General features: G+C 48.3%; 1 protein-coding gene across 2 annotated transcripts in view; it reads right to left on the minus strand.

Annotated features, from left to right (window-relative positions):
* The window catches only part of LOC148539269 (arylsulfatase H-like), a 67732-nt gene that overhangs the window by 40056 nt on the left and 14619 nt on the right, over positions 1-13057 (minus strand). For both annotated transcript variants that reach the window (XM_088451530.1, XM_088451531.1), the window contains one exon: positions 8069-8492. In XM_088451530.1, the coding sequence (XP_088307656.1) occupies positions 8069-8492 (424 nt within the window). The remainder of the gene's footprint in view (positions 1-8068; positions 8493-13057) is intronic.

Below are 13057 nucleotides of genomic sequence, written 5' to 3' on the forward strand. Positions count from 1 at the left end.
TGGTACACTGTAGCCGGAGGGGAAAATCACTTTCAGACATGATGGCACCACGTATGTGACCCCTCTCACCAATTATATATTAAATAGGCAAGAGACCACCCTGCAGCACCGCACCGCAAGGGCTTAGCAGAAAGAACAGGGACAGTAATAAAGCTGACAGTCTTGAGAAGAAAAGTTACAGGCAGCAGCGCTAGCACAGTCACATACAATGCAAAGAAAATCAATTCCTGCACTAACAGCGCTGATCACTCAACTACACAGACACAGGGCCTGGTAGGACACAGCGCTGCATACACAGACCTGACCACAGCGGAGGAGAGGTATGCGGGGGGACCCAGACCACGATGCTTCCAATGCAGGCTTCCAGCAGCGTTCACCATGCTTCTGAGAAGATGGCCGCCGAGGAGCAGAGAGAAGGCTGGCCTGGGGGAGGAGCGCTGACACAGGGCCAGTCAGCACAGTGCAGAGAGGGCTGTGTGCAGCGGGGGAGGCGCCGGGTGTAAGACAGGGAAGGCGCGCTCCCCTGGCATGCATTTAACCCCTGGGACGCCGCAGCGCTACCGCTCTGCTGCGGTCCGCTGTCCCAGGGGGTAGTGGAAGCGCAGGTTGGTCGCCTGGCTCCACGCTGCAGCCAGTCCCCAGGGAGACCCCTGCCTGGGGACTTAGGACCATGTGATCAGCGGGTACCCACCGCGGGACCCCGCTGCTTACCTCTGTCCCCCTTGAATCCGGCCATGGTCCGGAACATCTGGGGTCACCGCTAGCTGTGACCCCAGATACCCACCAGCATCCCCGGATCAGTACCGGCGTTCTGGTACCGGCGGGGTGTAGGGAAGACAGCATGGACGTCAGGACTGACTGTCCATGCTGTTCATCCAGATGTGCAGCCACAGCTGCATGAAGAAAAAGCTTCAGGGGCTCTTCTAGCCCCCACTCCAACAGGTGCACCCGACTCCGGCTGGGCACCAAACTAAACTGAGGTGCCTTGGCTCGGGGGCGGGGTATAGGAGGGGGACCTAGTGCATCCTGGGAGGCTGAAAGCTTAACTCTTTGGTGCCCTGCGACTGACGTCACACCTATAACCCAAGGTATCCTGTGGATACCCTATGGACCCTGAAGTAGAAACATACTTTATCCAACTAGCACTGGGAGAGGATAACTGTTACCGCGCGTGCTGCTGGGTGTTGTAGTTTGGCGTAGGTTTAGGAGCATATCGCTACAGAGTACTGTACCTCGCTCTAGGACTACAGAGACCATCATGCAATGCGGGTTCACCTTGAGAATGGCTCGCACGGCCCTACTTGCACCTAATAGGACCAAGCCCAGTGTATGCACCCTGCTATTCCCTGTACTATACACATATCAAACACGCAAACTTTTCTCCAGCTGGCTTCCCTATATAAAGACACAAACACACACATATATGGACTACATAAGACTCCACTCAAATACAGACACTCCCTCCAATCCAGCAATTATGCAGTACACATTGCATTCATGCCATACATGAGAATTATCAGACACCACTACACACAATATGCGAGGCTGGTTAAACCCAGAGGAGGAGACATGCTCAGACTTAACAGTTTTGTTGTCTGTCATTATAAGGTACTTACTAAAAAAAACAACACACAGATTCCAGTAGACTATAACTAGCTGCACATTTAAGTTGGTTATGTTTTGTACTAATCAGTGGAGTAACTAGGGTATTTGGAGCCCAGGGCAAGTTAAAAAAAACGGAGCCAACAATAAGTAGGTGTTGGCTCCGCTTAGCCGACAAAGTGGGAGTGGTCACATGCCATAAGGAGCGTGGCCACTGGAAAATGGGGGCGTGGCAACATGACACCACCATTTCTCGTCACTCTGGGAACATTCCTTTCCATTCCATATGCACCTTAATGCCCTAAATAGTACTGCCCCTCTTGCAATGCCCACTGTAGTAGTGCCCCTTATGCAATGTCCCCAGTAGCAGTGTCCCCCAGCAACAATGCCCCTACACAGTGCCTCCAGTAGTGGTCTCCCCTATGCAGTGCCCCAGTAATGGTCCCCCCTATTCAGTGCCCCTTATACAGTGCCCCCAGTAGTCCCCCTATGCAGTGCCCCCAGTAGGGGTCCCCCCTATGCAGTGCCCCCAGTAGGGGTCCCCCCTATGCAGTGCCCCCAGTAGGGGTCCCCCCTATGCAGTGCCCCCAGTAGGGGTCCCCCCTATGCAGTGCCCCCAGTAGGGGTCCCCCCTATGCAGTGCCCCCAGTAGGGGTCCCCCCCATGCAGTCCCCCTTATACAGTGCCCCAGTAGTAGTTCCCCATGTGCAGTGCCCCTTATACAGTGTCCCCAGTAGTGGTCCTCCCTATGCAGTGCCCCCAGTAATGCCTCATATTGTACCCCAGTAGTAAGCCCCTATATAGTGCCCCAAGTAGTAGTCCCCCCTATGCAGTGCCCCTTATGTAGTGCCCACAGTGGTAGTCTCCCCCCCCCCCCCAGCAGTGCTAAAGACACACCCGTAAAATAAAACAACCACTTACCTCAGGGGTTCCCAACCACGGTCATCAAGGCACACTAACAGTCCAGGTTTTAAGGATAGCCATGGTTGAGCACAGGTGACTTAATTAGCACCTTAGGTATTTTGATTTACCCATCTGTGCTTAAGCATGGATATCACTAAAACTAGGACTGTTAGTGTGCCTTGAGGACCGAGGTTGGGAATCACTGACTTACCTGAATCCCCGCTCCTGCACCCACAGCCGTCCGCTCCTCTGTCCTTGTACGTTTTACCATGACTCTTTTCTTCTTCAGGGTCCATAGGGCTCCACAGGGAGACAATGGGGATGTCCCAAAACAGTTGTTGAAGGGCGGCCACGCTCCTGAGCTGAGAGGAGAACCCGGCGCATCCTGAGAGGCAAATGTATCAAAAGGCATAAAACCTAAGAAAAGGTGTGGACAGAAGACCACGTGGCCACTTTGCATAGATGTTTGGCAGACGCGACACGGCAGGCTGCCCACGAGGGCGAATAGAATGAGCAGATATTGTAGCCGGCACAGGAAGGCCAGTCTGCGTGTAAGCCTGTTAGATAGTCATGCAAAGCCATCTGCCCAAAGTCTTTTTGTTAGTTGGCTATCCCTTCTTGTGGAATCCATACAGGATGAAGAGGGAGTCAGATTTCCTGATGGAACTAGTACGGTCCACATAGATCTTCAGAGCATAGACCACATCCAAAGAGGCCTCACTTGCCGAGAGATCTGGGGATTGAAAGGCCGGAACCACAATTTCCTCATTGAGGTGGAACGAGAGACCACCTAGGGAAGGAAGCCAGGGCGTGTTTGAAGAACAGCCCTGTCCGGATGAAAGATTAGAATTGGGGAGCGACAGAAAAGTGCCGCTAAATCCAATACCCTACGGGCAGATGCTATAGCCAGAAGGAACAGTCTTCGCAGTGAGCCATTTGACATCTACTGAATCCAGGGGTTCGAATGGAGGTTCCTGAAGTGCGTGGAGAACCACTGACAAATCCCACGGAGCCACAGGAGGGACAAAGGGAGATTGTATAGGTAGAACACCTTGCAGGAAGGTGTGGACATCCGGTAGAGGAGCAATTTTGCGCTGGAACCAGATGGACAGAGCACTTTCAGAGAGGCTAGGCGGTATCAGAGATCCAATCCAGCTTGAAGAAAGGCATGAATTCTAGAAAACCTAAAATCCTGAGGGTCATAGTTTCTAGTAGTACACCACTGGACATATGTATGCCACACTTTGTGATAAATCCTGGCAGAGGCCGGTTTACACACTCTGAGCATGGTCTGGACCACAGAACTGGAAAATCTTTTAGACGTTAGGAGGGATGTCTCAAGAGCCAGACAGACAGGGTACAGATGTACCCAGCTAGTTTGTTGCTCATAGTGCTCCATTCAGGCCTCCTGTGTCGTGCCATGGAACATTACGTGATGGCTGTGCTGTACCGTGGTATTCTACAACGAAAGATAAGCCATGGCATGTAATACATCGCTTAACTTCTACGTGGCAAGTGCTCCACTGATAAAAGTTGTACTACAGTGGGATGTTGAGAAAAATGCTTTCAGTTCAGTAGAGTTCTTTAAAATAACTGAACTTCAGATGCTCTGTCATTATGTAATGCTTAGTGTGCATCTTCTGGTCAATGCTAGCTACTGCACGGCTGCTTTATTGGGACTCAGTACAGTAATATGCATCTACTGTAGGGTCACTTTTGGGGGCAGGTACTTTGCAGCACAGTAATAGAGATGTGTCCACATATATCTATCCTCCGTGCGCTACAAGTTGCTCCACACAAGGCAAGAGTGCTGTGTAACTCGGTAGCACCGAGCATCTTTTTTGCATCTTTTATGCGCCTTTTTACCCTAAAATGCATCTCATTAGCACAAGCAGCTTCTGCTGATTAAAATGATATGCAGCATGCCTATGCTCTATGAGCCAGTATGGGTGTATCTTCAAGCAAATCACTACGTTAAAGTGTTATAATCGCTATTAGTGTAACGTAATGTTTTGCATGCAGGTACACCCGAACTAGCTCACAGAATATAGGCATGCTGCATATCATTTTAATCAGCAGAAGCTGCTTGTGCTATCAATTTGATTCACTGTATGATTCAGATGCATTTGAAAGTAAAAAGTTGCATAAGAGAGACACTCGCGTTACCGAGTCACGCCATGCCATAACAGAATTCACACACCACCACCAAGTGATTTATTTTTAATCTAGTGATGAAGATTCAAAAGAAGAAAAAAAAATAAAAAATACTCCCCTTCCATGATTCGAACCTCGGACCCCAAGGTGCAAGGCACAGAGGACCTTACCCACTAGCCTACACACTCTAGCCATGTTGAGAACTGCACCTGTCGTGTATGTGATGTGAATTGTGCAAATTAAAGCAGGCAATGTGTACAATGTCAATAGTGAGCTCAGCTTGCGGCAGCATTGAATAGAAGCGAATGATGGAGTGGGTCGTGGTGAGCCATACAATGAGCTCAATGGAGTTGAATAGTAATTGTGTGAGGTGGTGAAGGAACTTGGGTGTCCATACACAGAGAGGAAGGGAGAAGGAAAGTGCAAAGTAGTGTATTTTGAAGTATTGAACCTGACATGATCTGTCTTTATGAAAAACCTGCCCCCTGTTATGTGTACAATACAATGACTACTGTATAGCAGAAATGCCAAGCGGTGGGATGTTGAGAGAAATGTTTTGAGTCTAAGGTCACAGGAGTGCTGTGTGACTCGGTAGCGCTGAGCGTCTTTTATGCGTCTTTTTACCCTAAAATGTCTTATTAGCACAAGCAGCTTCTGTTGATTAAAATGATATGCAGCATGCCTATGTTCTGTGAGCCAGTACGGGTGTATCTGCAAGCAAATCACTACATTTAAGTGTTACAGTTGTTTCCCGTGCAGATACACCCAAACTGACTCACAGAATATAGGCATGCTGCATATCATTTTAAATCGGCAGAAGCAGTTTGCGCTATCAAATTGATTCGCTGTATGATTCAGATGCATTTAAAGGTAAATAGTCGCATAAAAAGACGCTCGCGCTAAAGAGTCATCATGTCTTAGTAAAAGCTGTGTATGCCTTTGACCCCTGTCTGAGCCCTGTATATATATATATTTTTTTTCACAGTACAGGACTCACACACATACGATTATTATTTAATACTTTATTACACATTCTTCTACTGACCTGATTCCATTACCAAAAAGCTATACTATAGTGTACCCAATCACAGCTTCTGTCAGTCAATCATCGGGCGGTGATACAGAAAATGCATTGGAACACTGATGCATGTGCTGTGTAGTTTAGGAAAAGTGGACAAAAGTTGTATTACACGACTTGAATTTTTTCCAGTGCTATGCTACGTTCCGTTAAGAAACATTCTGTGTGGCGCGAGATGCATGGCGCGCTACATGGCTGTATGGAGCAACAAACTAGCTGGGCACATCTGTAGGTCCAGATGCAAACAGGGACCCTGAGACAACAGGTCTGGTCATAGAGGAAGTAGGAGAGGAACGTCTATGGAGAGACTTTGCATATCGGAGTACCAATGGCGTCTGGGCCAAGCTGGAGCTACCAACAGGACCATGCCCCCTTTCTGCTTAAACTGCCGAAGAATTCGAGGCAGAAGGGAGACTGGAGGAAAGAGGTATGCCAAATGAAAGGTCCCCTTCACGGATAATTCATCCATGAAGGCTGCATCGGGGTCCCTGTCCTGGCTCCGTACACTGAAGGCTTGTGGTTGTGTCGTGAGGCCATGAGATCCACGTCCGGTAGACCCAATTTGTCCACCAAGAGTTAAAAGACTTCTGGATTGAGAGACCACTCCCCTGCATGCACATCGTGACGGCTGAGGAAATCCGCCTCCCAATTGAGAATCCCCGAGATGAACACTGCGGAGATGGCGTTTGGCCCATGCGAGACACTTCTGCCATTGCTGACCGACTTAGAGTGCCTCCTTGGTGATCGAGATAGGCCACTGCCTTGGTGTTCTCAGACTGTACTTGTACAAGCTTGCCCTGAAGAATATCCCGACAGAGTGAGGGCTTTGTAAATGGCTGGGAGTTCCAGGACGTTGATTGGTAAGACAGATTCGGCTGGAGTACTGAATGGCCTTCAGGAAGAGCAGGGCTTTGCTTGGGTGTGATGGAGGTCCTGTGCAAAAGAACTGCTAGGGGGCAGTCTAAGGAATGAGAGGGCTTATCCGTGGGAGACCACTTCTCTTACCCAGGCGTCTGAGGTGGTCTGATGCCAGAACTGGGTGAACTGAAGAAGTCGGCCTCCCACCCTGGGTGCCCCCAGGGAGAGGCCCGCCCAGTCAGGCTGAAGGCTTGTCCTTAGATGTGGACGTCTAGTAGCCCAGGCCTGTTTGGTCCTAGGCTTTGAGGCCTTAGTGGATGCCGACTGCAATGGAAAGGACTGACCTTTAGCTTTTCCTTGGAGATTAAAACTTTTTTCAAATTCTGGGCCAAACAGGATCTCCTCAGAATAAGGCAGAGAACTCCAAAGCCTTTTTATAGAGTCAAAATCTGCTTTCCATGAGCGAAGCCAAACCATACGGAGGGCTACCACGGAAGTAGCAGGTGCTTTGGAAGCTAGGAAGCAAGTATTCAAAGTCGCCTCCCTTAAATATAAGGCTGCATCTCTAATGTTAGATAAGTAGGACAGCTGTTCCTTGGAAGCATCAGAGGGAAAACTCTCAATGGCTTTTGCCACCCAGGCCGTAGCCCTGGTAGAAAGAGTAATTGCTCCTGTAAGAGAGTATATAGACTTCAGGCAAGCTTCCATCCTTCTATCCGTAGTCTTCTTTAAAAGGAGGTTGCAGTGTGGATAGGTAAGGTAGCATTCTTAATCAGGTGTGTCACGTAGGAATCCACTGCAGGGGCAACTTCCCATTTAGTGCAATCAGTAAATGGAAGAGGGTAAAAGGAAACAACATTTAGGCAGCTGAAACATTTTACTAGGCATATTCCATGCTTCACACATATGATCAGATAGCTGATTCGAGTGAGGAAAGTAGGTCCCCCCCAAAGCCCCGCCGAGAGTACCTAGCCTAGGGCTGGTGTCGCAGAGGGGTGATGGAGCAGCGGTGTAGACGTCTAGAGGACTGTCTAGCGCTGCTGCACTGTAGTAGCAATGAAAATAAAAGTAAATCATAAAAATAAAGCTTGGGCTGCTTAATAGCAGCCCCACTGTTCTAACGGTGATCCAGCTCCTTCCGGACACCAACGAAACGGAGTTGCCCTCAGGCTGTGGGCGGGGTATAGGTGGAAGGACCCGAGCATCCGGGGACAGGAAAAAGATTTGCTGTTGGTGTCCGGCCCACCAAGTACCACCGACACCCCATTCCTTCCCTGTGGATCCCTAAGAACCCTGAAGAAGAAATATTTTATGAACTAGGATATCATTTATTAAATAAGGATCTGGTGGTAACATTTTTGTATTAAATTTTTCAGCCCTTGTGACTTCTTACGCATTTCATACATAGCTAAATGTTCTACCTGCAATGATCTATTATCCACTAATACTGTGAAACAAAAGTGCATAAATTACCTGTTAATGAATCCTTTTGTCTCTTTAATTATTTGATCAGATTTTGTTTCCAAATCCATTGGTTGCTCAACAATTTCCAAGTTCTTCATCCATATGCAGTCCCAATACATTTTGAATCCAAAGGCTGCATGCCAATACATAAAGAAAACTGTGCCAAATAGGGTGAACACATAAATAATTTTCCAGGGAACGTTGATAAAATGCCATAAGTTGCCAGCTACAAGTGTGAGCAGCGTAATAGCAAAAATCTGTGCATAAAACCATAATGTATTTTTAAATGCCACTTTGAATTCACTTGATCTTGAGAGTTCACAGTCATTTAAAAGTGTGTAAGGGGTGCCATAAAAATAATCAAACCCATGATTTAATGGATGGTGGCAAAAGTCATTGTGCGATTCACAGTTTACGCCAAGGTGCCATTTTCCTATAAAGAAAAAAATATATGCAAAATAAGAGAAAAACATAATAAAAATGATTGTAGTTTATTAAAACATAAATTGCTGCTAAGTATACTGAGGCTATATAAAAAAAATTATGGGATAAAAATGTAACATCTTTTAAAAACTGCACCAAACCTGAACCCACACTGGTTTTCTATGTGGGCATAATTGTCCACCAATGACATTACATGAAGCATATCCACTTTCTGATTGTAGGATATACCTCCGTAAAATGGGGGTAATACTTAAAGCTGCAGGTTTGTGGATATTCTAAAAGTACTCATGGCAAAGACTGTAAAAAGCATCACTACGAAGTCCAACCTACTTTACATTTTAGGGACACCCCATTTATTAGTTGCCATTTTTTCTCTGAAAATACTGTAATAAGTATTTTAAGTATATAATTCAGGGAAATCTTTTTTTGTGTGACATTGTGAAAAAAAGTGATGTACATACTTATGCTAAATATTTTTTACTGTCCCCATTGAAAGACTATGGTTTACGTTAGGGTATAGTGGATGCTGTATGTGTGCAGCCAAAAATTCTCTCTAATTGATAAAAACGACATTTAATGTAAATATATAAATCTAGTTTCTTATGGTGCATACACACGGTACGACTTTCATGAATGATAACGTTCACTTTTTTTTTAGTCACCAACCTGACAATGACCAACGATGCGCGTCCCCGCATGGACTATAAAGATATCTTTCATCGTCCATGCATGCAAGTCAACTTGGACGATATTAGCAACTTTGCCTGTTCAGAGATGTGGCAGGATGACTTCACTGAAATATATCTTTGAAAGAGATCTTTCAAGTCGTTGGTGGTACAGATCGTACCGTGTGTATGCACCAATAGTCCTCCTATTGCTTATTTAGAGGATATCGCAAAACTGTCTCTTAGGGAGGGTATAGTAAGTGAAAGTGGTGCAAGACTGGCATCAACATGGAACTTGTAGAACATAGTGAATATATATATATATATATATATATATAAAAACAGATGACACTATATATCTGTTGTAAAGATATATATATCTTTACAACAGATGCCACTCTGCCAAGGAGCACCAACTGAACAGGCAGAATGTGCACGGAGACTCTTGAAATGGCTGCACAGACTGAGGATACATCGGACTAGTGATGGAACTAATTCACCTAGCAATAGACTACATCAAAGGAATATTGAGATTTCTCTTCATCTGCAGACCTATCATGGACCAATATAAATGTGGGAAATCAATAGTGAAGGGCTTCCTTCAATCACAAATGTGAGACTAACATACTTGTGAAGACAGGCATGATTACTTAGTTGGACAAACAATGAGGATACTAACTCCACTTCCATGGGAGTTCAACCTGGAACTACCTTGAGTAAAAACTGCACATATTGGACTGCCATGAAAACTGAAGCCATCTTCCTTAAAACCATCATGGAAAAATAATCAGACATTCATCTGTAAGTCAGAAAAGATGCCACCAAAATCTTGCCCTCTGGCAGAAATACCAGCTGTGTGTTGAACTGAAGTCTCAGTGATGTCATACACTGAGTAAGAATCAATATTGGCCCCTTGTAACTGACAATCCAACCATGGGATTTCAGCATCTATCTGCACTGTGTCCAGAATATAAGTCTGGGGCGAAGAAGGGGTACTGACCTTTATTAAAATATGAGATTTGGTAAGAACTTACCCTTGTTATCTCTATTTCTACGAAGTCCATAGGGTTCCACAGGATACCTTGGGGTATAGGTGTGACGTCAGTCGCAGGGCACCATAGAGTTAAGCTTTCAGCCTCCCAGGATGCACTAGGTCCCCCTCCTATACCCCGCCCCCGGGCCAAGGCACCTCAGTTAGTTACCAAGCCATAGGCCGGAGGAGGAGAAGGAAGAGAGAGAACAAAGATCTGGACACATACAAGAATCACATTCTCACCAGAGGGAGACGGAAAACCGGTGACCAGAGCAAAGCCCATCTGCAGCACAGGTGCGACAGGGCGGGAGTCCTGTGGAACCCTATGGACTTCGTAGAAATAGAGATAACAAGGGTAAGTTCTTACCATATCTCATATTTTCTACTTCAGGGTCCATAGGGTATCCACAGGATACCTTGGGGATGTCCCAAAGCAGTATCCTTTAAGGGTGGGGACGCTCCTGTGCAGAAAGGAGAATCCGCCGCCCGAAGGAAGCATCCTGAGAGGCGAAGGTGTCAAACCTGTAATACCTCACGAAGGTATGAACAGAAGACCACGTAGCAGCCTTGCAGATCTGAACTGCCGAGGCACCACGTTGAGCTGCCCACGAAGGACCCACAGACCTAGTGGAATGAGCCTTCAGAGAAGGAGGGACCGGTAGGCCTTCATGAAGATAAGCTTCAGAAATAGCCATACGGATCCAGGCTGCCAAAGTTTGCTTTGAAGCAGGCCAACCCTTTTTACGGAAGCCATAGAGGACAAACAAAGCGTCAGACTTCCTAAACGAAGAAGTGCGGTCAACATAAGTCCTTAAGGCCCGCACAACATCCAAAGAGGCCTCACCCACGGAAAGACCCGGTGAGTTAAAGGCCGGAACAACTATTTCCTCGTTAACATGAAACTGGGAAACAACTTTGGGAAGAAACTCGGGCCGAGTGCGGAGCACTGCCCTGTTCCCATAAAAAACCAAGAAAGGGGGTCTACAAGAAAGAGCCCCTAACTCAGAAACACGTCTGGCCGAAGCAATGGCCAGAAGGAAAACAGTCTTAGCTGTTAGCCATTTAAGATCCACTGAGCCCAGTGGTTCAAACGGCGGTCCTTGGAGAGCCCTCAGGACCACAGCCAAATCCCAAGGCGCCACAGGTGGAACAAAGGGCGGCTGAATGCGGAGAACACCCTGCATAAAGGTGCGCACATCCGGGATTGTAGCAATCCTACGGTGAAACCAGACAGATAGGGCCGAAACCTGTACCTTCAAAGAAGCAAGGCGAAGCCCATGATCTAGTCCCGCTTGCAGGAAGGCGAGAATCCGAGACAGACGAAACTCCCGCGGTGCATAACCTCTCGGTCGACACCACTGGAAGAACGTATGCCACACGCGATGGTATATCCTCGCGGAAGACGGTTTCCGAGCTCGTAACATGGTACGCACCACAGAGCTGGAAAACCCCTGGGACCTCAGCATGGCCGTCTCAACAGCCACGCCGTCAAAGACAGCCGAGTCAGGTCCGGGTGAAGGCAAGGACCCTGAGACAGAAGGTCCGGTCGTAGCGGCAACCGCAGAGGAATGTCCACGGACAGACCCTGAAGGTCTGAGAACCAGTGCCGTCTGGGCCACGCGGGAGCTATCAACAGGAGCGTCCCTCCTTCCTGTTTGAATTTCCGGATTACCCGTGGAAGAAGGGAGACCGGAGGGAACAGGTATGCGAACCGGAACGTCCACCGGACGGACAGAGCATCCACCAGAGACGCCCCTTCGTCTCTTGTGCGAGACCCGTACACCGGCAACTTGTTGTTGTGCCGGGACGCCATGAGGTCGATTTCTGGAAGACCCCACCTGTCCACCAGTAGTTGAAAAACGTCCGGGTGCAGGGACCATTCCCCCGGATGAACGTCCTGGCGACTTAGAAAGTCCGCCTCCCAATTTAGCACTCCCGGGATGAAGACTGCTGATATGGCCGGAAGATTGCGCTCCGCCCAAACCAGGATCCGAGAGACCTCTACGAGAGCCGCCCGACTGCGAGTTCCTCCTTGCCTGTTTATGTAGGCCACGGTGGTAGCGTTGTCCGACTGGACCTGCACCGGGCGACCCTGGAGAAACCGCTGTGCCTGCTGGAGAGCATTGAAGACCGCACGGAGTTCCAAGATATTTATTGGAAGCTCCGCTTCTGTCGGCGTCCACCTGCCCTGGAACAAGTGTGGACCCGAAACTGCTCCCCAGCCCCGAAGACTGGCGTCCGTTGTCAACAGGACCCAATTTGGAACCCAGAACGGACGTCCCTTGTTGAGGTGGGTCGTCTGTAACCACCACGCAAGGGACAGGCGAACCTCCTGGGTGAGCACAATCGTCTGGGACTTCAAAGACTGAGTCAGCCCGTTCCACTTGGACAGGATCAGGTGTTGCAGAGGTCTGGAGTGAAACTGGGCGTATTCCACCATGTCGAACACCGACACCATGGAGCCCAGTAACCTCATCGCCGAGTGTAAGGACACCCGGCGGCTGTGCAGGCAACTGCGCACCCTTGACTGTAAAGCAGAGATCTTGTCCTCCGTCACGAAGATCCTTTGCTGTCCCGAGTCCAATAAGGCTCCAAGATGCAGAATCCTCCGAGACGGGATTAGAGTGGACTTCTGCCAGTTGATTAGCCAGCCGTGCCGTTGCAGCAGTGCAATGGTCAGGTCCAAGTGGCGTAACAGGAGCTCTGGAGATCCTGCCACCAATAACAGGTCGTCCAAATACGGCAACATGCGGACTCCCTGCAGCCGCAGAGAAGCCGCCATGACCGCCATCACCTTGGTGAAAACACGTGGTGCTGTTGCCAGGCCAAAAGGTAACGCCCGAAACTGGAAGTGGT

The sequence above is a fragment of the Taudactylus pleione genome, unplaced genomic scaffold (genome assembly GCF_031769625.1).
Source record: "Taudactylus pleione unplaced genomic scaffold, aTauple2 ptg000026l, whole genome shotgun sequence".
In the NCBI taxonomy this organism is placed as follows: domain Eukaryota; kingdom Metazoa; phylum Chordata; class Amphibia; order Anura; family Myobatrachidae; genus Taudactylus; species Taudactylus pleione.